Here is a 22,377-nt window from a genome sequence, read left to right on the forward strand (position 1 = left end):
GATGGTGGAGGGCCTCAAGTTCATGCCATGCGAAGACGGCTTGAAGGAAAGGGAGATGTTGAGCCTGAAGAAGGCTTAGCGGGAAGTATGACTCTATTCAAGCATCTGAAGGACCTGGAAGTGGAGTTCAGTATGTAGTGCTTGGTTGAGACAGCTGGGTGGTCTAGTGGATAGAATGAGAATAGATAGAATCAGAAAGACCTGAGTTCAAATTCAGCCTTAGACAATGATCTCATATCTTACGGGGCTATAGTGAGGATCAAATGAGTAGAGTGTTTTGCCCTGCCTCCTTAGAGCACTGTGTAAATAAATGCTTAGCTGTTGGTCTCCGAGGTCAACACTAGGACAAATGGTAAAATTTGCTAAGAGGCTGATGTAAGCTTGATGTCCAGGGTGGGGGAAAATAAATTCCTAACAATTACAACTTGCCAGTGGTGGAATCCATCCTCTGGGGAGGCAATAGGTTTCTTCTCACTAGAAGTCTGCAAGCACAGGCTGGCCATCCCGTTGATTAGGATGCAGAGGAGAGGCTCAGTGGTCATGCTAATGCTTACGGTAGTAATAATGGCGTTTATGTAGCACTTGACGGTTTGCGAAGCTATCTGCATGTCTGATCTCATCGGATCCATTGAAGCCTTGAGTCCTGCTCAGGTATGGACTGCGTTAGGAGGCCCACTGGGTCCCTTCCTACTCTGAGATCCATTGATTGCGGAGTAATGATAAGCTGACATTTATGCAACGCTTTAAGGTTTGCAAAGTGCTGTGCAAATATCTTCTCGTTTGCTCCTCACAACATCCCTGTGAGGTAGGTGCTATTATTATCCCCATTTTACAAATGAGGAAACTGAGGCTGAGGAGTTGAGTGACTTGTCCAGGATGCAGAATTTGAACTCAGGTCTCCCTGACTCCAAGTCTAGTGTGCTATCCACTGCACCCCCTAGCTGCCTTATTGTGAGACTTTGAATGCCAAGCTAAGGAATTTAGATTCTATCCTATAGGCTTTCGAAAGCTATTATAGACTTTTGAATAAGAGAGTAACATGATTTTTAGAAAGCCTAAAGTGGTAACAATGCAGATTGAAGCAGGGAACTAAAGGTAAAAAGACCAATTAATAAACTAATGGCACGGATGGAAGGAGCTGTAGCTAGTTAGATGGCAGTGAATTGTCAATTACAGTCAACGCACACTTATCAGGCTCCTGTTACACCCACAACACCCATGCGAGGGCTGAAAATACAAAGATAAAAATAGTATATTTTTGGAGTATTTTGCAGTATGTTGACATACTTCATATAATGTGGAACCTAGAACTAAATATATTACTGATATCTGGGCGGGGCAAAACATAGCAGGACTGTGATCTCTCAACATGTGGTCAGGTAAGAGGAAGAGGGTAAGACAAATATACAAATAACTCTTAAATCATATTAAGTGACACAGATATAGGAAATATAGTAAGCATATAGAAGAGCCCAAAAAGGATGTTATAAACAATTAAAAGAAAGGGCCTTACGGAAAGCAAATAACTACTTACATTCCTGTAGTACTTAAAGGTATTCTCTCAATCCTAGGAGGTGGATACAGGTAGTGCAGCAAGAAGTGTTAGTGTCTCTCCCTGTATTTTACAAATGAGGGGCTGCGGTTCAGTGAGTTGTAGTGACCTCCCCAGGCCACGCATGAATAACACCACACAGGAACATGGCTCTATATCTCCTGACCGCAAACTAATGCACTTCCCATGCCTTCCTAGCACATGTGGAAATGTCAAGGGAGACCAAGGTCTGCAGGGCAGCATGTACAAAGAAAGGCACAGGGGTGGGAAGAAGCATGCCAAGGTGAAGGGATGATTTGGATGACAACTAGTGGACATAACGGAGGGGAGTTGTATGCAACAAGTTTGGAAAGGTGCCTTGAAAGCAAGCTAAAGAGTTTGCCTTTTATTCAGCCAGTAATGGGGAGCCATTGAAGGTTCTTGAACAGGTGAGTGACATGATCAGGCTTGTGCCTTCAGAAGATAAAGACAACAATGTGAAGAATGGGTTGAAGAGGGAGAGTCCTTCAGCCTGGAAACCATGTGGGTGGCTATGAAAATTGCAGTGACAAAGGCAGTAGGGTAAACTAGGGTGGTGACAGTGGTAGTAGAGGGGAGGGGGAAGATGCCAGAAATGTCGCAGAGGGAGAAAGGCTAGTGCCTGGCAGTTGATTGGATGGAGGGAGGAGAGGTCAGAAGAGAGAGAGATGGTACCAAAGATGCCCCTGAGGTTGTTAGAGCCCAGAGGGATGAGAAGCATAGCAAATGTTTATGAATAAACCCCTTCCATTCCTGTGCCCCTCTTCCTCTTCCACTGCCCTCAGAAAAGACCCCACTTGCCCCACCCTGTGGGGGACCCAGTTGCTGGTGAGTCATCCGACCCCTGGCTCCATGATGAACTCGTAAAGCCTGGTCCTCCCCACCTGGAGGAGGATGGGGCTTCAAGCTCTGGCAGCAGTGGCGCTATCAGCTCTGGGAGGAGAGACTGCCAGCGTGCACTGCTCAGCAGTCAGCCTGCTTTTGTCTGCCTTCCACTGGTTCTCCTCTCCCAACTGAATTTCATGTCCTTTAATTCTCGGCCTCTAGTTAAGCTCTCAACTGCTGTTCCCATGCAGCAGCCTCGCACCTGCCAGGGCCCACTGGCACCGTCCCAGGGCCCAGCACACTCTCCACTAATAGCTCACATTTATCTTCTGCTTGCCGCATTGCGGCATGTCTTGTGCGCGTTATCTCGTCTAAGCCTCACTGCAGCCTTGTGAGGTAGGCAGCGCATGTAGCCCCATTTTACGGTCAGGGAAACTGAGGCTCTTACAAGGGATGAGATTTGCCTCGGGTCCTAGAGCCAGGAAGTGGTCCTTTGGCTCTTTCCATCACACCACACTGCCCCATCGGAGAAGTGTCAAACACCTAGAAGAAGAGCAGCCGTGCCAAGTACTCTTTCATCCCAAATGGAGGCAGCTCAGAGTGACGTGGAGGAAGGGGAGAGTTGATGAAGTTTTGATTTATACAATAGATTGACAATCACAGGAGCCTTGAAAATACATTTCTAGGGGCTTCTGTCTGTGATGCTAGTCCCAGGAGCTGAGCAGGCTGTTGTTCCTGTCAGTCAGCCCATAATAATAGTCGGTAAACACTTTAAAGCACCTACTCTGTGCCAAGTACTATTTCAAGCACTAGGGATACAAGAAAGGATCAAGACCAGCCCCTGCCTTCACGGAGCTCACAGTCCTATGGGGGACGCAACAAGCATACAAAGACGTATAAACAAGCTCCATAAGTTGGAAATATTTACCAAAGGGAAGGCACTATGGTTAAGATGGAATTGTCAATGGCTGGGATTTTACTTGAACTTCAGGGAAGCCAGTAGGTAGAGATGAGGAAAGAAAGCATTCCAGGTGTGGGGACAAACTAGAGGAAATGCCCAGAGCCAAGAGACAGAGTGTCTTGTTTCTGAGATAGCCAGGAGGCTGGTGTCACTGGATCGAAGAGTGAGTGGCAGGGGAGATGTAAAGTGTAAAAAAAGACTAGCAAGGTTGGTGAGATGAGGAGGGAGGTTATGAAAGCCTTTGAATACCAAACACAGGATTCTCTACTTGATCCCGAGGGGGATAGGGAGCCACTGGAGTTTATTGAGTAGGGGAGGGACATGGTCAGACCTTATCTTTAGGAAGTGGCTGAATGGAGGGCAGACCAGAGTAAGAAGAGCCTTGTGGAAGGCAGGCCCACCAGCAGGCTGTTGCAGTAGTCCAGGTGTGAGGTAATGGGGCCTGCACCAGGGGGTGGTAGTATCAGAGGGAAGAAGGGGGGTGGGGAATTCAGAGATTTTGCAAAGGTGAAATCAATAGGCCTTGGCAACAGATGGGCTATGGGGAGGGGTGGTGAGAGATAAGAGGAGTTGAGGATGACAGCCAGGTTGTGACCCTGGAGGACTGGGAGGTTGGCTTTGCTCTCAACAGTAAATGAAAGATTTGAAAGAGGGGAGAGTTTGGGCAGAGGTGGGAGGAATAATGAATTCCATTTTGGATGTGTTTAGTTTAAGATGCAAGACTGGTGGTCAGCAGAAATGTTAGGGCTGGATAGGTACCTCTGAGAATCAGTGTAGAGATAATTATTGTATCTATGGGAGCTGGTAAGGTCACCAAGTGAGGTAGTACAGACAGAGAAGAGACCCAGTGTATGACTGAAGCTCTTGGACCTAGGAATCCTGGGCCCAAACAGGATCACTGAAGCTGTCTCTGACCACCACCCCCTTTCCAACCCCCAAGCTGGAAGTGAGTTCATCCTTTTCCCATCCCATCACTTTTGACTGTGTAACAAATAAAGGCATTGGTGTCATTTATAGTTTACATTTATATGGGGTTTTTTAATTTGCAGAGCACTGTCTATACATTATTTTATGTGAATCTTACACTAGCCCTATGTAGTATCGGTATGAGTATGTAGGAAATGAGGCAGCCCCCAAGGACATGAAGGGAAGCTGGGCATGGAAAGTGTCCATGGCAGCTGAGGGGAGAGAAGTGAAGCATTGTAGAGGACAGAGAGCCTGTAATCTGTGCAGCCCTGTACTTTGGGGCAGTTGCCTTGGGCTGATCTGGTCTGCTGGCCCAGGGTTGGAGGAGCTTTTCCTCCTAGCCAAACCTGGCTCCTTTTTACTCCCCAGTACTAGGCACCCCCACCTTTACTTTTGTATATCCCCCATGTCTGGAATGCGTCCTCATCTCAAAGTCTTGGAATCCCATACTCTTTGTTCAAGGCTTAGATAAATTGCCACCACCAGGAGGCCCTTTCTGATTCTCTCAACTGTCCCCTTCAACCTCTGCAGATGTATTTTTTATATTCACTTAGTATAGATGATCTGTATACCTGTTGTTTCCTCTAGTAGAATATAAGCTTCTTGAAGGCAGAGGCCATGTCTCATTTATCTTTGTAACCTCCCCCAATATGCTTAGCATAACACATTTGCACATAGTTACAATTACACTCACTATATTTTCTGAACCAAAAATTGGGACATGTGCTCTAATAAAGATGTTCCTTTTGCAAAGTCTCATGAAAAATACACTGACTGTCCCAGAAAATCTGGGCTGTATGGTGGCCATATACATAGGGGCCTCTTAATAAGTGTTTAAATGGATGCAAAAATAAGTGTTTCTAGAGTCGTCAAATGTTGGAGTTGAAAGGATCTTGGAGCTCATCTAATCCCTGCCCCCACCCCCACTTTTCAGATGGAGAAGCCAAGACCTAAAAAATGTCATGGTTTTCTTGAGTTCACAGAGCTCAGTGGTGGCAAAGCCGGTGCTCAAGACTCAAAAGCCATGCTCCTTCTACCCCTACACCATCCTTCTTCCCCCATACACAATGCTTTTAATTTTGGTTGTGAATATTTGTCTTCAGAACTAATGTGAACTACAATTGTCAACTCCTTGAGGTTTGGAACTAAGTTTTTCTAAACCATGTACTCCTTCATCACCTCACTCAGTGATCAGGACATGATAGTGTAAATGGTGCCTTGGGAGTCAGGAGGTAAGAGAGTTCATCGTATATAGTGGGTGTCTAACAGATACTGGTTGTGTTGTATGGTTGGCCTTATAAACACTATCACTGTGCCTGGCACTGTAGTGCACAAACACTCGAGGAGGCAGCTGAAGCTCACTCTTTAGTGTTGAGTTTTAGTGGCAGAACAGAAGTCAATTTAAAGGCCCTGCCCCTAAGAGGCCTCCAAAGGCACCCCTATTCTGCATTTCTTGTCCAAGTCAAGAAGAAGTCTGGGGATCATTGGGCTAGCCGAGTCTGATAGAGATTTTGTGGCTGGTCACTTGTTTATCTGCAAGATAGCAGGGTCCTAAAATGAAAGATTGGTGGTACAATTTGGAAAGGTCCTGTCCCAAACTCCATTTGAACTCTTCACTCATTAAATGATTCAGTTGTTCACTTAAACATCCCCTTTTTACCCAAGAATTTCAGAGCACTCAAAGAAGCATGAGGAGTTGAACTTGGAGCAAGAAATTATACCTTCTATTTCAGCTCTATCATTCTTATGACCTTGGGTGCCAAGAGGACTGGTCCTTCTTCTACTTCAAAACCAGTCAGAATAGCCCCTTAAAAACAGCTTCTGTGAATCTGCTCACTCTCGGGGTCTTCATGTCTTTCCACAGCAGTGTTGTGACCTAGGATACCACGCCAGCCTGAACCGGGCCCTGCGTACTTTCCTATCAGCCGAGCTCAACCTGGAACAGTCAAAACATGAGGGCCTGGATGCCATCGAAAATGCCGTTGAGAACTTGGATGCCACCAGTGATAAGCAGCGACTGATGGAAATGTATAACAACGTCTTCTGCCCACCCATGAAGTTTGAGTTCCAGCCCCACATGGGAGACATGGTAAGTGCTGGCCCTGCGCTCCTCTGTCGTCCCACCCAAAGGGTGGCCAACTCCCCTGTCTGCATATCTAACGCTGGTTTTGTGTTGTTTTGGGGCTTGCCTAACAGATGTTCCTGGCCAGTTTCCCTCTCCTGTCAAGTTTCTTTTCTGGGGTTTGAATGGGTGCTTTTTTCCCCCCTTGTCTGCTTAAATAAAATCAAACTATTTACAATTTGTTTCCATTGCTGTGGGTTAGGAAATAGGGGCTTCAGAACAGATGGACTGATTTTGGGGTGAGATGATGATACCCCATGCACAGTTAGAAGTGGGGAGAGGTACCCTAGGGAATCCCTAGTTACTTTGCCCCATCTCCCAGCTTCCTTCATTGCCCAGCTCTCATGCATCCTCTGCTGGAGGCTCCTGGCCAAGGACCAAGCTCAGAAGCCACCTGCCTGGAGCGGTACATATTTGGGTGTTGCCCGAGATTTTTTTCTGCCCAATAGCTTCTCTCCAGAGAGGAAGTTCCAGATGCCAAGTATTTCATCCCACTTCTAGCTGCGTCAGGAGTTTCATTCTCCACTTTCTAGAGCACAGCTAGACTCTATTACAGATGCGTCAGCCACCCTCATGCTTCTTCTCAAAGGACCAAGCTCCATTGGTGTCAAATTTTCCTTCAAGGTTTCTACTTTAACATCATTCAGTGGCTTCAGCTCTTTGTCCTCTCCCAAGAAGAGGAGAATCCCCTTCTGATGTGACCTGATAATCAAGGACCTTGCTAGGAGTCCTGTAGCTTCTGATGGGCCCTACTCTTAGCTTTCCTTCTCCTCTTGGTGGAAAAGGAGTACAAACTGGGGGAGGAAAAGGGGTCTCTCTGGGTAGATAACAACATCTTCTCTTGTAGAATGAGACAAAGGATAGACGAGAACTGGCTAAAGTCTGATGCAGCTGAGGCTAAAGTGCTGGTGGCATTTTAACAGGAGGCGTTGAAGTTGGCAGAGAACCCACAATGACCCTGGAGAAGCTAGGCCCCCAAATCAGATGCCAGATGTATTCAGAAATACTAGGAGGCGATTGGCTCTGTTCTCCATGCCCCCAGTGGCTCCTGGGCCTTTGGATGCCTGACTGGTGACATCAGACAGCTGGAGATTCTCAACCTTGGCCATGGCCTGTTCTGGCCGCCTAGCTTTCTCTATTGTGTCTATTCCTTCAGGAGCCAGAATGAAGTCAGCCCTTCAGATCTGAGAGCTGGCTAAGGCCAGCCTCTCAGCTGGGGGAGGAGGTCAGGTCAGATGGTGGGATTGAAAGCCAGTGGAGGAAAAGGTTCTTGCCCAGCCCCCTTTCCTTGAAAAGTGTGTCTGTTTCCCCAAGCAAGAGAATGGTCCAGTGGGTGTCTGAACACTCCCACTCTTTGGGAGGGGAGAAGGGACCCATTGCTATTCGTAGGACTTTCTGTGTAGATGGCCAGGCAATGGGAGATGTAGCAGCGAAGCAAGTGAAGCTGCCTTATTTTAGGGGCTGCTTCCCAGGCTCCAGCTCTGGCCATGGCAGGTGGGATTAATACTGGATGCTCTTGAGGAGGCGGTGACAAAGTGCTTGGGTAGACTTATCTGCCTGATCCTGGTAAGAGGGGCCAGGCTTCTTTCTAACTCTGTTACCCAGACTGATGAAAAACCAGGGTAAAAAGATGTCCCTTTGGAAAATCCCAAACTACAGATACAGAGCTCTCAATCCAGCCCTAAACTATGAACTGTTCTTCATGGTTGAATCAGATTCTGCTCATGGTCCGAGTGTATAAACATATGCTGGCAGCCATTGACATTCCCCAAAGCGGGCTAGCCTCCTGACGTTCTTTTCTACTGTCTCTCTGGGTGAAATTATGGGGGGAAGGGCAAGGTGGCCACTTGGACCCCCAGAAGGAAGTCTAGATTTGCTGAAACATTGCTCCTCTGGTTCTGGGACTGCCTGACAAATTGAGGTGGGCTGAGATACGCTCCATCCTGGCTAGGCCTTCCCTATGTATAGGAGCTCTTATCCCTGCTAGGAAAGATTAAGAGGTGGGTCACTAGGCATCTCCATGTCTAATAAAAAGAAAGAAAAAGGGTAACTCCACTGGCTTGAAGTGGTTTCCTCTTCCTCCTCCTCTCATAAAAACTTTTAATTCTATGAGAGTTGGCTTTGGAGTTTCCACATGGAAACTCGATGGGTCACCCTTAAATTAACTAGTTTTATTACTGGGGCCACAACTCCTGAACCCTCAAGAAGAAGTGTGGCCTCTCCCTGACCCTGTCTCCTATGCCGCTTCCTCTTGGCAGGCCTCCCAGCTCTGTGCCCAGCAGCCGGTCCAGAGTGAGCTGGTCCAGAGGTGCCAGCAGCTGCAGTCGAGATTATCCACCCTGAAGATCGAGAACGAAGAGGTGAGTTTCCTGGCCCTGACATCTCGTCTTTCCCGTCATACCTACTTCAGATGCTTTGTCTAGGGATGGTTGGAGGGAGCATGCGGAGGATGTCTTGGGCCCTGGCAGGCGTTTCCTTAGCAAACAGAGGCTTGTACTTTCCTCTAGTCCTACATCCTGCCCTTGAACTCCAGGAAGTCACTCTGGCATGGCTAAAGGCTGAGCTCTATTCTAAGCCTCTGAGAAATGTCTTTTTTTTTTCCTCTACACGTTTCATTGAAATGGCACTTGGCAGCTGTGTGAACAATATTGTATCTCTGGAACCACCCCCTCGTGCCTGGCTTTCTCTAGCATTTTCAAACAAATATGGGCCTTTGGCTTTGTCGATTCAGATGTCTCTGCCCTGCCTGGAGGAGGGCTGCTTCTGTGCTTTCAATCATAAGGGGAAGAGGGAAGGGAAGGGAATGAGCGTTTATATGCTGCCTACTATATGGCAGGCACTATTCTAAGCACTTTTTAGAAATATTAGCTCCTTCGATCTTCCCAACAACCTTGGGAGGTACATGCTATTAGTATTCTCCCATTTTATAGTCAAGGAAACTGAGGCAAAGAGATTTTTTTTTTTAATGACTTGCCTTGGGTCACATAGCTAGTATGTTTCTGAGGCCAGATTTGAACTCAGATCTTCTAATAAATTTAAAGGAGTGGTTCAACCAATTACCTGGCTTCTCAGTTCAAATAGTTTCCCATTTTCCACCTCACTTTGTCTAATTTTGCTAGGAAAATATGGAAGGGGTGATGATGAACCTCCTTATCTTACAAGCAAGGAGAAACAGGTTAAATGTTTACGCAGTGAAGCCTAGTCTGGGACCAGGTCTTAGAAGCCAGATCTCCAGGCTTGGTCTGCTTCATCCTGTCCTAGATCGGCTGAGTAACAACAGCGGCCAGCGTCTGAATAGCACTTTACCTTTTGCATTGCACTTCACATCTCATTTGAGCTTCATAAAGGCTCAGTGAGGTCCTGCTATCATTACCCCCATTTTACAGATGAGGAAACTGAGGCTGAGGGAGGTGGCGTGATTTACCCAGGGTCACACAGACGTTACGTGTCCGAGGCAGCATTTGAATTCAGATCTTCCTAACTCCAAGCGCAACACTCTTATCCACTTAGTTGCCTCAAACCATCAAGAAGCATTTATGAAGCATCTCCTCTGGGCTGACACAGGTGCCAGGGATCTAAAAATAAAATGTCTCAGGATGTAGTGGGGAAGGAATCCCGCCTTTTAACCAACTTTACATGTAGTGCAAGAAAATAAATTGCCACTGCATATCTCCTTCTGAAGTCATACTTCCCTCTGCTTGGATTGCTTTCTTCCTCTTCCCTTGACATTTCCCAGGAACTATGTTGAGTGATTAGCAAGGCCAAGGACAACTGTTTTCAGGCCTTTGTTCTGACTGAGCTGCACACTCAGCATCATTACAACCTCTAACCCAAGCCTTGGGACACTCTCAGATGGCAGTCAAGTCCCTTCACCATACTTCTGCTTCAGTATTCTCCCCCTGCCCCCTGCCCAGTTTTTTGCCTTGTTTCAACCCTTGCCTTGTCTTTCCTCTCCTGGGCACAACAGGTGAAGAAGACGATGGAAGCCACCCTGCAGACCATTCAAGACATTGTGACCATTGAGGACTTTGATGTGTCCGACTGCTTCCAGTACAGCAACTCCATGGAGTCTGTCAAATCGACTGTGTCAGAAACCTTCATGAGCAAGCCCAGTATTGCCAAGAGGAGAGCCAACCAGCAGGAGACAGAGCAGTTCTACTTCACGGTAAGGCAGAAGCTGGTCTCTGGTGTGGAGGCAGCATCCAAACTTCTGCTCTTCGACACTAGGGAAACCTGGAGTCTGTGTTTTGCTTTTCGTTCCTTTCCCTTTTCCAGGACTTTTGGATGGGTGGCCTCATCCCTTTGGTGATATATTCTGCATTTAAAGTCATGAATACTTACCAGCTAGAATAGAATCCAAGAGCTAACTCCAGAACAGGAAGGCGTTCCTCCAAAAGTTCAAATAGGAAGACGCTCATTTTCACAAGCCTTTTAAATAGCCAGCAGGTTTCCATTTAAAAGATTTCCTCTTCATCCACATAGGATCGTAGGGGTGGAATAGATTTTGGGAGGTCATCCCATTCATTCCCTAGGCTCTAAGGAGGATTATATCCAAACCCATCTCAGCCAGATGAAACCCTATCCAGTTTTTAAAGTCTGTAGCCTCAGGAGAGTCAATGCCAGTGTTTTACAACCATGGTCAGGAAATTTTTCTTTGTGTCTACCCTAAATCTTTCATGTTACAGTCTAAACGCGCCACACATATCATTCTTTTTTTGTAGAAAGTATCCAAAATATTTTTATCTATGTATTTCAGTCTCCTCACAGCCAAACTGGCTCTTGAAAAATTGTATTAACAGTCTTTTGAAAGCTGTTTGGCTTGCCATTGGCTTTGCTTTTTAATAATTAAGTTATTTTGGTTTTGCCAAATAGAATTTGATGCCTGGACTAAAATTTATTTCCTAATCTTCTGACAACCAAGAAAGGAGAAATTAAGTTTGCAGATGTGAGATGAAATATAACCAGTGAATCTACATGCTGAGTCTGAATGAAAAGAATTAACTTGTTTTGCAGTCAAGAAACACAGTCTATGCCCAGTAAATTGAATTTCCCCTCCAACTGGAATAATTTGTGTTTAATTCTCCATTAAATACTGCCCATTCCCTACTAAGAACTAATGGTTTGCTTTTTTTTAAAAACCCATTTAAGGAATTTGTTTTTTTTTTAAATTAGTTACCCAGAACCTTTTCCATTTTATGTTAGCCTAGAGTTGAAAAGACAAATGGGTAGGAACTTAACCTATTAATACAATAATGAATTCTGTTATCTACTTAATAGTTCGGTTGTATGAAAAAACATCACAATAAAATTTGTACAGGGGAATTGTGCTGGTTCTACATTGACATAAGAGGGATTTGGATGAAACGTTAGAATGAAGTCCCTGGGTATCAGAAGGATTTTCACACCCCAGACAATTTTAGAAAGAAGTTGTAGAACCTTTTCTGGAGGTTTTTTACAAGTGATAGATTTCTGTCTGGACCGTTGAGATGTACCATTGCTTTAACTGACCTAATGATCTTGGGATGTTTCAAACAGTTTTCATCTCAGATATTCTTTTAAGTCAGAAAAATTAAATCAGCCCCTTCTGAGCATCAGTCAGTCAGTCAGTCAACATTTATCAAGTGCATGCTGTGTGCCAGACACTGTGCTAAGTGCTGGGGATACAAAAAGAGGCAAAAGACAGCCCCTGCCCTCAAGGAGCTTCCAATCTAATGGGGGAGGGAACACAAGATGCAAACAACGAAGCAAGTTATATACAGGACAGATAGGAAATAATTAACTGGAGGAGGCACTAGGATTAAGAGGTGGGGGAAGGCTTCTTGTAGGAGGTAGGATTTTAGTTGGGACCTAATGCCAGGGAGGTCCATAGCCAAGGAGAAGGGAGCATTCCAATCATGTTTGGAAAGGTTGCTTCTCAATTTAGGGATGAAGCTTGTGTTTATGTCAGAGCAGTTGGTCAGTTTTAGTTCATACTGCTGCCTTTGCCTTTAGAAACAGCTCTGTGTAAAAGGGATCCAACTCAGCTCACACTAGGGCTGGTGAGTGACCGCTTAGACCCTGGCTACTCTCTGACCCTTTGTTGGAACACAGTGCTGTCCAGCTTTCTTCCCACCCCTCTTGTAAAGAGGTGGCTGCTTATTAAAAATACTACATCATGAACAAATTACCTTGGTCACAAGAGTCTCACAAGTCTTGACTTGTAATAAGTTTAAGAGGGAATTTATCATTTTCACAGACAGGCTCTCTCAGAATGCTCCAAATAATTCATAAAATGATGACAAATGGGGGTGAGGGGTGTCTAAGCAGTGTCACTCTCTGGATTAGGGATGCATTAACATGTCTCCTTGTGATTGCCAGACCACCAAAGCCAATAGTTCTGTGGAAGTGGATTCTGCCTCTGGTCCCTCCAAGGTTATCCATGCATTTCTCTATGTCCCTCATTCCCCCAAACACATGTGCAAACATATGTACATGCATTCAAGTCAAAGCAGTGGAGCCCTAGTAGAGGCTCATATCTGTCAAAAAGCTAGGCAGAGGTCATTTGTCTTGGCATCTACTTTCTGGTTGCTCACCTGGAAACAAATGAGGCCATTAGGAAGGCTCCTTAACCACCAGCGAATGTCATCTGATTCATCTACTCAGATAGCATCATGGGAATTAGACACATGGTCCGTAAAAGTCATTTATTTGTAGAGATGTAGAAATAGTCCTTCAAGGAGAATTGTGGGGTTGTAGAGCTGGAAGGGGAAACTTAGAGATCATTTAGTCCAGTTTCTTCATTTTACAGATGAGACAACCAAGGCTGAAGAGAAATGATGTGACTTAGCTCAGTGTTATATGATAGGGCCTGAACTACCAGGTGCACACAGACAAAGGGAGGGTGGGAAGGAAAGCCTAACAGCTAGTTTCTTTTCCAGAACAGACTCATTCTGCACATTTTCTCCAATGTGAGCCATTTTAGATTCAAGAGAGACTGACTACAAAATGAACCCTGCACCTCTAACCTAGACAGATTTCCAGTGTTCACTTTTTTGAAGACCTAAGTTAAAATCTTGCCCCTTGACAGTCCCTGGCTGTGTGACCCTGGGCAAGTCCCTTAACCTCTCTTTCTTCAACTGTAAAATAATGAGGCTGGTCTTGACAGCTTCTGAGGCCCCCACAGCTCCAATTTTATGGTCCTATGATCCAGCAATGGTGAAGGATATTTCTTCACCCTTTGATTGAGCACTGCAAGGAAAGTCTGAAATTCACTTGCCTTTAGACGTGTCTTTACTCCACTCATTCACTCACACATTTATTAAGTGTACAGAATGGTGTGCTAGGAGCTCGAAGAGATAGAACATTTAGGTAAAGACTCCATGATGCTGCTCATGGTCACAATGCCTGGCACGTGGTTGGGGCTTAATAAAGCCTGTTGAAGTGAGGACACCTATGCACATAACTAACAGATCCACAATTCCATAGGATTAAGTGACTTCCAGAGGTATAAAATAAAGTACATTCATTTTACCAGAAAGTGACAGGAGCAGAACACCCCACTGGCCTAAGTATGATCGTAGCTGATGATTTTAAAAAAAAGTATATCCAACGTTTCCTCCAAGTATGAACATGGGGGTGGGAAACACACTTCGAATAACTATGTAGGGCTCTGCTCTTCTGGGCCCTGAAAGGTTGTTTGAATTGACCTCGAGTAGCTACCTGGGGTCCTACAGTCAGATTAGGTAAAGCAGAGCAGAGAAGGAAAAGGTGTCCAGAGACAATCAGGAAATGAAGATTCCTCTGTCCCATCAGCTGAACTGGAGACCTGCTCCTGTTGAAGGTTTGCTGTTGTATGAATTCCATCTGACAGCTGTTTCCTGCCTGAAGGGGGAAAAAAAGGATAGGCAGAAGGGGGATTTTCTTGTGCTTGGATTGTGGTGGGGAAACAGTCCCCATAATAATATCCTTGTCTTTGAGCATGGCCTGGAGAAAAATAACTTGGGTGCCTTGGTTTCTTTCTTTGCCTCTCTAGGTACTTCTGACTTTAGAGTTGTGTATCTTAAGTCCTATGGGGTTTATATCCCCTCTGTAAGTGGGGAGAGTCTTAAAAAAATTAATTTTTGAAAAGCATGTGAGTGCCTCCCTGCTTCATTAAGTAAAGGGCCACCAGCTTCCATTCCATTTTCTCAAGTCAGTGTGTATGCCAGGAGGAAGCCGAGACACCAAGGGGGTGTGAAATTTGATAGAGTAGGTGTTAGAGAGTATTTAAAGATGGAACATTTATAGATACCTGAATACCCCAGCTTTTCTCCTCCGTTCAAAGGAATTGAGGTGCCTGCCCTAGCGGATGGGATCTAACCTAGCTGCAGCTATACTCATTTATCTGCTTGCCTAAGGCTAGTTGCCATGCCTGCTGGGTGGGAGCATTTCTCTTCATTCATTTTATTACCAACCTAGCTTCCATTCTGGATGACACACTTGCTAATAGTTAACTATAATCCTTGTCTAATTGATGCTTCTCAACTGAGGGAAAGAAAAAAAAAATCTCTTGCCTTGGAGCCAAGTCTGATGGGGATAACATCGAGGCAGAGAAATCTTATATACAGAAGCCTCTCATGTCACTAACTTGAGGCCTGTTTAATTAAGTAACTTGCCCAGGATTATACATCAAAGTCAAGACTAGTACTTCAGGACTCCTACTCCTAGTCTAGTACCTTAAAAGGTACTAGGACCTTGATCAAACCATCAACTCTGATCAGTTTTTAATTCACACTGGTTATAAAAATTGTTTGGAACATACTCAAAATGATGCCAAGATCACAGTTTCCATAGTTAGCATCATAGAGGGGGGAAAAACCCTTTTCTATGCTGACTAGTCCCCAGAACTGCTAGCTATTTCAAATGTATGCATATATGCCATGAGTCACAAGGAGTTGGGTGTTGGGGGCAACTGGATGGAGATGGGGTCATTGGTCTCAGTGGATTCCTTGAACTTCCTTCTATTTTTGGCTGAGTGACCTTAGAAAAAAATGTTTCCTCCTTTCATCCTTTGTGCTTCCATTCAGGAAGAGGAAAACGACAGATAGCAGTAATATTTCTCAGGAGTTGGGGAAAATTAATTAGTTAATGTTAATAAAGAGCTTTGAAGAAAGAAATACCGAGAGCTTAAAAGTCGCTTATGATGAAAGTCTCAGTAGGGGCTTAGAGATTGGTCTTTGTCATTCTCTGGAAGATGTGAACCTGCTAGAGAAGCAATGCTGTTCCTGGTTCTCTGACCTCTTTCAGAAATCATCTGAAAATCCATCTATTCCTTTTATGACTTTGACAGCCCCTGCTTATTCAATCTGTTCTGCATTTAAAAAAAAAAATCCAGTGGCACAGCTCCCAACTCAGCTCCTTAGGGTAAAGACATGATTATTCATCTTGTTTCCCATATAGTAGAGAGCTGGTTACATAGACAAGAGTGTGGAAATTTTAAGTAAAATGGCTGCAAAGAGCCCTTCATGGAGTAGAATCAGAACCACTTCACTCTTCTCATAACTGGCTCACCCTAACAGAAAGCTGCCTGGCCACCGTTACCAGCCTGCTCCTTTGGTATTAAGGATGCGGGTCATACCTTGACACTCCAAATCCTTTAGGATTTAAATGGAATTTCAAAACGTAATCCATCATACCTCCTTATCAGATAGTTATTTATTTTAATGGGGTACTGACTGACAGCTGGAGCTAACTAGTAAACTGTGAACATGAATGAAACAAAAGGTTTCCGGAATCACAACTATCAGCATGAGTGAGAGCAGGGAATTTGCACCCAGCCCCCTTCAGGATTCTGGCTGTTTTCTAAGCAGTCAGACTGGGTAGAGTTTCGCCTTCTTGGTGAGCTTTTCCTCATTATAGAACTTTCCCGGTCTCCTGGGTGAATGTCTCTGAGAAGGGGCTTGGGGGGAGGGTCAGCACAGGGCTCTTTGCTCTGGATTCCTCACCTCTGGGCCCTAAGCTGCTCTTCCAAGCCTCACCATTAGGCACGAGTTGATGATTAGGATATCACCCAGAAAAGATTGACAGCAGGTAGAAGAGCTAGCGGTGTGAACAGATGGAGCCCGGAAACCAACAAAGGAGCCTATTTTCATGCAGATGTTCCTGGGCAAGAACATAAAGGGGCCTGGGGGTGTAAGCCAAAAATGATCTCTACAGCACTTTTTGTTGTTGTTGAGTGGTTTTCAGTGGTGTCCAACTATTCTGGACCCCTTTGGGGGTTTTCTTGGCAAAGATACTGGATTGGTTCATCATTTCCTTCTGTAGCTTATTTTACAGATGAGGAAACTGAGGCAAATAAGGCAAACTGACTTGCCCAGGGTCACTCAGCTAGTAAGTGTCAGAGGCTGGATTTGAACTCAGGTCTTTCTGACTCAAGTCCTGGCACCCTGTTCACTGCACTACCTAACTGCCCCAAAAGTGACCCTGTGAGCTGTAGCATGCCAATGCTGTCCATGGAATTTTCTTGGCATAGTTTGCCATTTCCTTTAGTGATTAAGGCAAAGAGCAGTTGAGGGTCTTGCCCAGGATCAAACACTAGTAATTGTCTAAGGCCCAATCTGAACTCAGGTCTGCCTGATTCGAGGCCCAGGACTCTGTCCACTGAACCACCTTGCTGCTCTCTTATGATGGCTCTGCAGTCTCTAAATGAATTGAGGGAAGGGAAGGGCTTGGAGCATTGCAGTATTGGTTGGCTCGGAATTACTGAGAGAGTCAGGGTGTGCTGCAGCAGAAGAATGTTGCGTCTAGATTTGGAAGGACTTGAGTTCCCATCCTGGGAAGCTTGTGCAAATCATTTGTCCTCTCCAGTCCTCAGTTTCTTCAGCAGTAAAATGAGGGGCTTGGACTAGAGGACTCCTCAAGCCCTCATCTCTGAACCTAAGCGAATTCTGTCCTGGGGAGCGTAGTCGAGTAGAACAGCTGACATCACGAGACAGCAAGAAGTCGAGAGTGTGTGACATCAAGACGTGGGTGTTCAGAGTTATCTCATCTATCTTCACAAACATGTATTGGAGACCATCAGAGAATACTTGAAGAGGATTTCAGGCTTCTTAGTGTCTTAAATATAGAGACCCTTCTCATTAAACTGAGGCCCGGGGAAGTTGTGAACTTCCCCCAACGTCACACATACAGCGAAATACCGGGACTAGCACCTGGTTTGTCTTACTCTTGATCAGTACTTTATAGGGGACTGGAGGTCTTCTTCAACCCCTCGGCTTGGGCGCCTTTGGGAGTCACTGCATTAAATAACAGAATTGTCAACAGCACTTCTTAAACCTCGGGTCGAGATCCCACAGGGGGTTGTGCCCCACGGTCTGAGAAACGCTGAAGGCGTCATGAGTGGAAAAAGTTGAAGAAGCCCTGGTTTAGAACATGGTGATAATGAGGTCAAGATCACAAGTTCCACATGAGCTGGTTAGTGTGCTAGAGAGAAGATCCTGCTACCCAGTTATAGACTGGCTGGACTTGGACTAGGTGACACTTAGGTAACTTTTTCCTCTGAGGAAGCTGAAGCAAGAGATAGGTAACTTATCTCGTTGCTCTCGTCCCCATCTTACAGATGAAGAAACAGAAGTTAGAGGTCAAGCGATTTGCCCAGGGTCACGCAGCTAGTAGGTTTCTGACTACCCAGTCCTGCTGCCTCTCTGACCCCTGAGCTGAGGCACATAGCCTGCCAGCTACAAGGAGGGAGCGCTGCACGAGAGGTTGTAAGTTACTTAATACAATGCACACACAATTTATAAAATACTAGCAGTTCAGTTCACCCTACTACATGCAAGACTGAGGACGCACACGCACGCGCGCGCGCGCGTGCACACACACACACCCTGTCCTAAGGGAGCTGATGTTCTGCTGGGGCAAGGAGTGGGTAGGGGGGTACAGCTTGTAGCTAGTTGGTCTCAGCTACTTAGAAGCTGTGTGATCCTAGCCAAGTCACTTAACCGCTGCCTGCCTCAGTTTCCTCACCTGTCAAATGGGGATAATAATAGCACCTACCTCCCTGGGTGATGTTTGTAAAGCCCTTTTAGACTCTTCAGGTGCTTTATGAATGTAAGGGATGTTGCTGCTGCTACTGCTAAATAAAGGAAGGAGAGAAAAAGCACGAATGCTAAGATGGGGGAGGGGAGGAGGTTGTATCTGAGCTGAGGATTCTGAGGGGGAGATCCGGAGGGGCGGCTAAGGAACAGAAAGCATGAAGCGAGGGGGGCAAGGCTGGAGGGAGCCAGATCGAGGCCTACATTTCATCCTCTGATCCCTGGAGAGCCACGGAAGGTTTTTCAGCACAGAGCTAAGACGGTCATAGATAGTGGGGGCAGTGCAGGCATTGAGGCAGGCAGTCTGGGGCTGTGGGTGCACATCCTGCCTGGAGTCAGGAGGATCTGAGTTCAGTTCTGCAGCCCCACCCCCGGGCACAGAGCTGACGGTGCCATTCGGGGCAAGTCCCTTAAGTCTCAGGGTCTCCAGGCAGCCCCTTAAGAACTGTTGCTAGCTCATTGTAGTAGAGAAAATTCCTCCAAGAACTCCCTATGCCAGTGAAATCTGCATTGGCAGAAAGAATTTCCTCCCTGGGAATTCCTCATACCCAACACATCACAGGTCCAAAACCTTACAGCCCTAGCCTCCCTGCACCCTTCCCCCGCCAAAAAAAAAAGGAACAAATTCAAGAAGAACAGCCTTGTGCAGTGAAAGGGGGCAGGATTCAGAGTCACCAGGTCTGAGTTTGAAGCCCAGCTGTATCACTTAATGCATGTGTGACCTTGGTCAAGTCACTTAAGTTGGAAGAGGAGAACCCTAAGGTCTCGACCAAGTCTAGAGCTATGATCCCATGAACTGAAACTCTGAAAGGTTAATAAGTAAGTTAGGACTCAGTGAAGTGAATTCAGTACAATTCAGTTCCACAGACATTTATTCCAAGCCAGCCGAGTAAACGGTACCATCGCCCCGGACTCCACCACAGGATTTCTGACCCCAGATCCAGGGCTTTGCTATACCAAAGCTGCCTCCATTTCTTAGTGCATGGCCTACCAAAATAGGCCAATGTCTCTATCTCTGGGTAACAAGGACATTGCACCAAAAGAAACCCAATACCTTTTTTTCCCCCTGCCTCTACCTAAATACTCAGCCAGAATTTTAGAGAGAACTAATCCTTCAGCCTGGCTAAGAATCACAGGCCTGTCCCACCGGGCCTGTGCCCTGTTTCCTTCTTCCCTTTTCCCAACTCTGTTCTTGGAAGTCAGGAGGGAATCTGAGAAGTAATGAGCAGCCCATTTTCCAAATGCTTCAGAGGGAAGTCTGTCATTAATACCTCTCCCTGCCAGCTCCTTGTGTTAGAGCCTTCGGGGGAAGGAAGCTGCAGAATGGGATGTGGGTGACTTCGGAGAGAGGGCAGGTCCTCTCTGGGGCTCTGGAAGCTGGAACAGCTAACCTTGAAAATAGTTCAGGGACAGGTTCCCAACTAAATGATGACTAAAGAAGTGTAGGCTGTCTGTCTAACCTGAGAGCATCCTTTATAAAAATGGAGGTCAGAAAAGGTCTGCCATCAAGAACAAGGCTAATAACTTTATATTTGGAAACAGTGCCTATAGTGGAAAGAAAAGGGGAAAAAAAACTGGAGATTGAAGGCCACTGGCCCAAATTAGAAAAAGGTGAGCAGAGCACATCTGAGCGAGTCCCAGGAAGTTTTGTCCTGTCCTGTACCATCCAGCCTCACTATAACTTCCAGGGCTCAGGGAAGTATAGTCGGTCATTGGGTGGTATAGGATGAGAGACAGTAAGTCTGAGCACAGCACAGTACAGTAGTTATCTTGTGTTTGTTAGAACAGAATTCATTTCCACAACCTCATCATGCGTCCAGAACTGGGAGGGGGGAGGGCCTCAGCCTCTCCCTGCAAATGCTAAGAAATTCCAAGCCTTCCACAAAGAGTCTAAATGTAGGCTAGGGGAAGGAGGGGGCCGAGCAGGGATATGACCTCAGAGGAAGATGCTTTGCATCTCAAACTTGTAATTGGGGCAGAGGCTGGGCCTGTGATTGGGGTCCCTCCTGGTGCATTGGAATGTGTGCTTTGGAACTTGGGCTGGGGCTGGGGTGGAGTACTGGATTGCAGCAGCTGTAACAAGTGACAGATGTGTGTCCTCACACATACATGGAGAAGATTGGCCGAATCCAACTAGATCTTTCTGCTCTTTCCTCTGAGGAAGCCGAAGCAAGAGATGGAGGAGAGAAATCGAAGAGGCCTTAGAAAGGGAGGGAATACAGTAACCACGGGCCCAGAAAAACAGACCTGGACCCTGTTTGTGCCATGTGAGCACTGGCCTCAAAGAAGTTAAAAGCAGAGGACAAAGGATGGCTTTTGAAAGTGGTTCATGTAGCTGGGCTTATTTGATTTCTTTCTTTTCTTCCTGATCTGGTTTGATTGTTTCTCTCCTCTTCTCCCTCACAGAAAATGAAGGAGTATTTGGAGGGCAGGAACCTCATCACCAAGCTTCAGGCCAAGCATGACCTTCTCCAGAAAACATTGGGAGAAAGTGAGTACAGGCAAGCGGACCACGCTGGTGGTTTGGCCATGGGGGAGGGGTTGGTCCTAGGCCTTACTGGATTAAGTAGTAGGCTTTATGCCTCGATCCCAGCTAAGCTGGACAAAACAGGCATGTTCGTGTTTTATGAATATATTTCTTTTTCCAGTCTGTTTGATACAGGAGCAACATCTCTTCCCCCCTCCCCCCCTTCCGAGCCCCCTTGCAAATGACTGCTTGAGTGATGGCAAAAGGGGAATGCTTAATGAAGCATTAATGGGCATCATCTATTTGTTTAAATGGAGCATGCTTGCTCTCCTCCCACCCCCCTTCCCCCCTTGGCCTCCTCTGCCACAGTTAGGGTAAGGAGGCTGATTGATTATTTATCATCCCAGTGCCTCATTAGAAAGGTTGCATCTTCCATGCAATGCTGAGCTGGGTACAAGTTTGTGTCCCAGATGATCCTTTGGGTGGGTGCTCTACAGAAAGCATCAGGCTTTCCAGAAAGCAGGGGTGGGGGGGGAGGTGGAGAAGGCAAGGGCAAAGTGATCCATGCTTTGGGACAACCTGTGTGTTAGCATGAGAAGAACAGACCACTTGGCAGTTGCCCTTCGCCAAGCATTGCTGCCCCTGCTTTGGGTCCCAGGGCAAAGGCAGCGGTGAGCCTAGGTTGTGTCATAGGATGGCCCGAGCCAGATCCCCAGAAAGTAGCAAGGCGGGATTCTGGGCAGACTCTCTGGATTTTCTCCATTCAACTGACAGGCAGAGAAGGGAAAGGTGAAAGGGTGTCCCTGGTGGAGGGGGAGGAGGGGGTTGGCCCTCTGCCCAGCTCCTCGATCTTGCTTCATGCTGGCCCCCAGCTTCCTGTGACTAATAGGGATTCCCAGGTTTGAGATGCCTCTGAAGGCCATGTTCCATTTTTTTCTCTACTTCTTTATTCTCTCAAGTTAGGAATAGATCGAGAATAAAGAGGGTAGATCACAGCAGATCACAGAATGTGGGGTTTGAATGCTTCACTCCTACCAAGAGCAAAGCTGCATTCATTCATACAGGTCTTCCTCTGAGTCTTCCCTGAGACTGACCTACAGAGTGTGAGTCCATTCACACACACATACACACACACACCAAATATATACACATCAGTGTGCACATACCACATACATACAAACACACAACGCACAATACAAATACACACTGGTGTGTATATGCCACACACACAGGCACACATGTAACACATATAATACATATATACACTAGTTGGCACACCCAACACACATACAATACGAATACACACACTGGTGTTTACACACAGCACACATACACACCAGTGTTTACACACCACATGCACACAGGCACACCCAACACACATACAATACACATACACACACTGGTGTTTGCACACCA

General features: G+C 46.1%; 1 protein-coding gene across 8 annotated transcripts in view; it reads left to right on the forward strand.

Moving 5' to 3' along the window:
- The window catches only part of SRGAP2 (SLIT-ROBO Rho GTPase activating protein 2), a 255,706-nt gene that overhangs the window by 179,388 nt on the left and 53,941 nt on the right, over nt 1-22,377 (forward strand). For 7 of the 8 annotated variants that reach the window (XR_005010236.1, XM_036756769.1, XM_036756768.1 and 4 more), the window contains exons 8-11: nt 6,187-6,411; nt 8,703-8,804; nt 10,412-10,609; nt 20,901-20,985. Coding sequence is in view for 7 of the 8 variants with exons in the window: in XM_036756769.1 (XP_036612664.1) it covers nt 6,187-6,411; nt 8,703-8,804; nt 10,412-10,609; nt 20,901-20,985 (610 nt within the window). In the remaining variant the exon portion in view is untranslated. The remainder of the gene's footprint in view (nt 1-6,186; nt 6,412-8,702; nt 8,805-10,411; nt 10,610-20,900; nt 20,986-22,377) is intronic. The other variant, XM_036756770.1, reaches the window with a different exon arrangement.

This window comes from Trichosurus vulpecula, chromosome 4 (assembly GCF_011100635.1).
Source record: "Trichosurus vulpecula isolate mTriVul1 chromosome 4, mTriVul1.pri, whole genome shotgun sequence".
In the NCBI taxonomy this organism is placed as follows: domain Eukaryota; kingdom Metazoa; phylum Chordata; class Mammalia; order Diprotodontia; family Phalangeridae; genus Trichosurus; species Trichosurus vulpecula.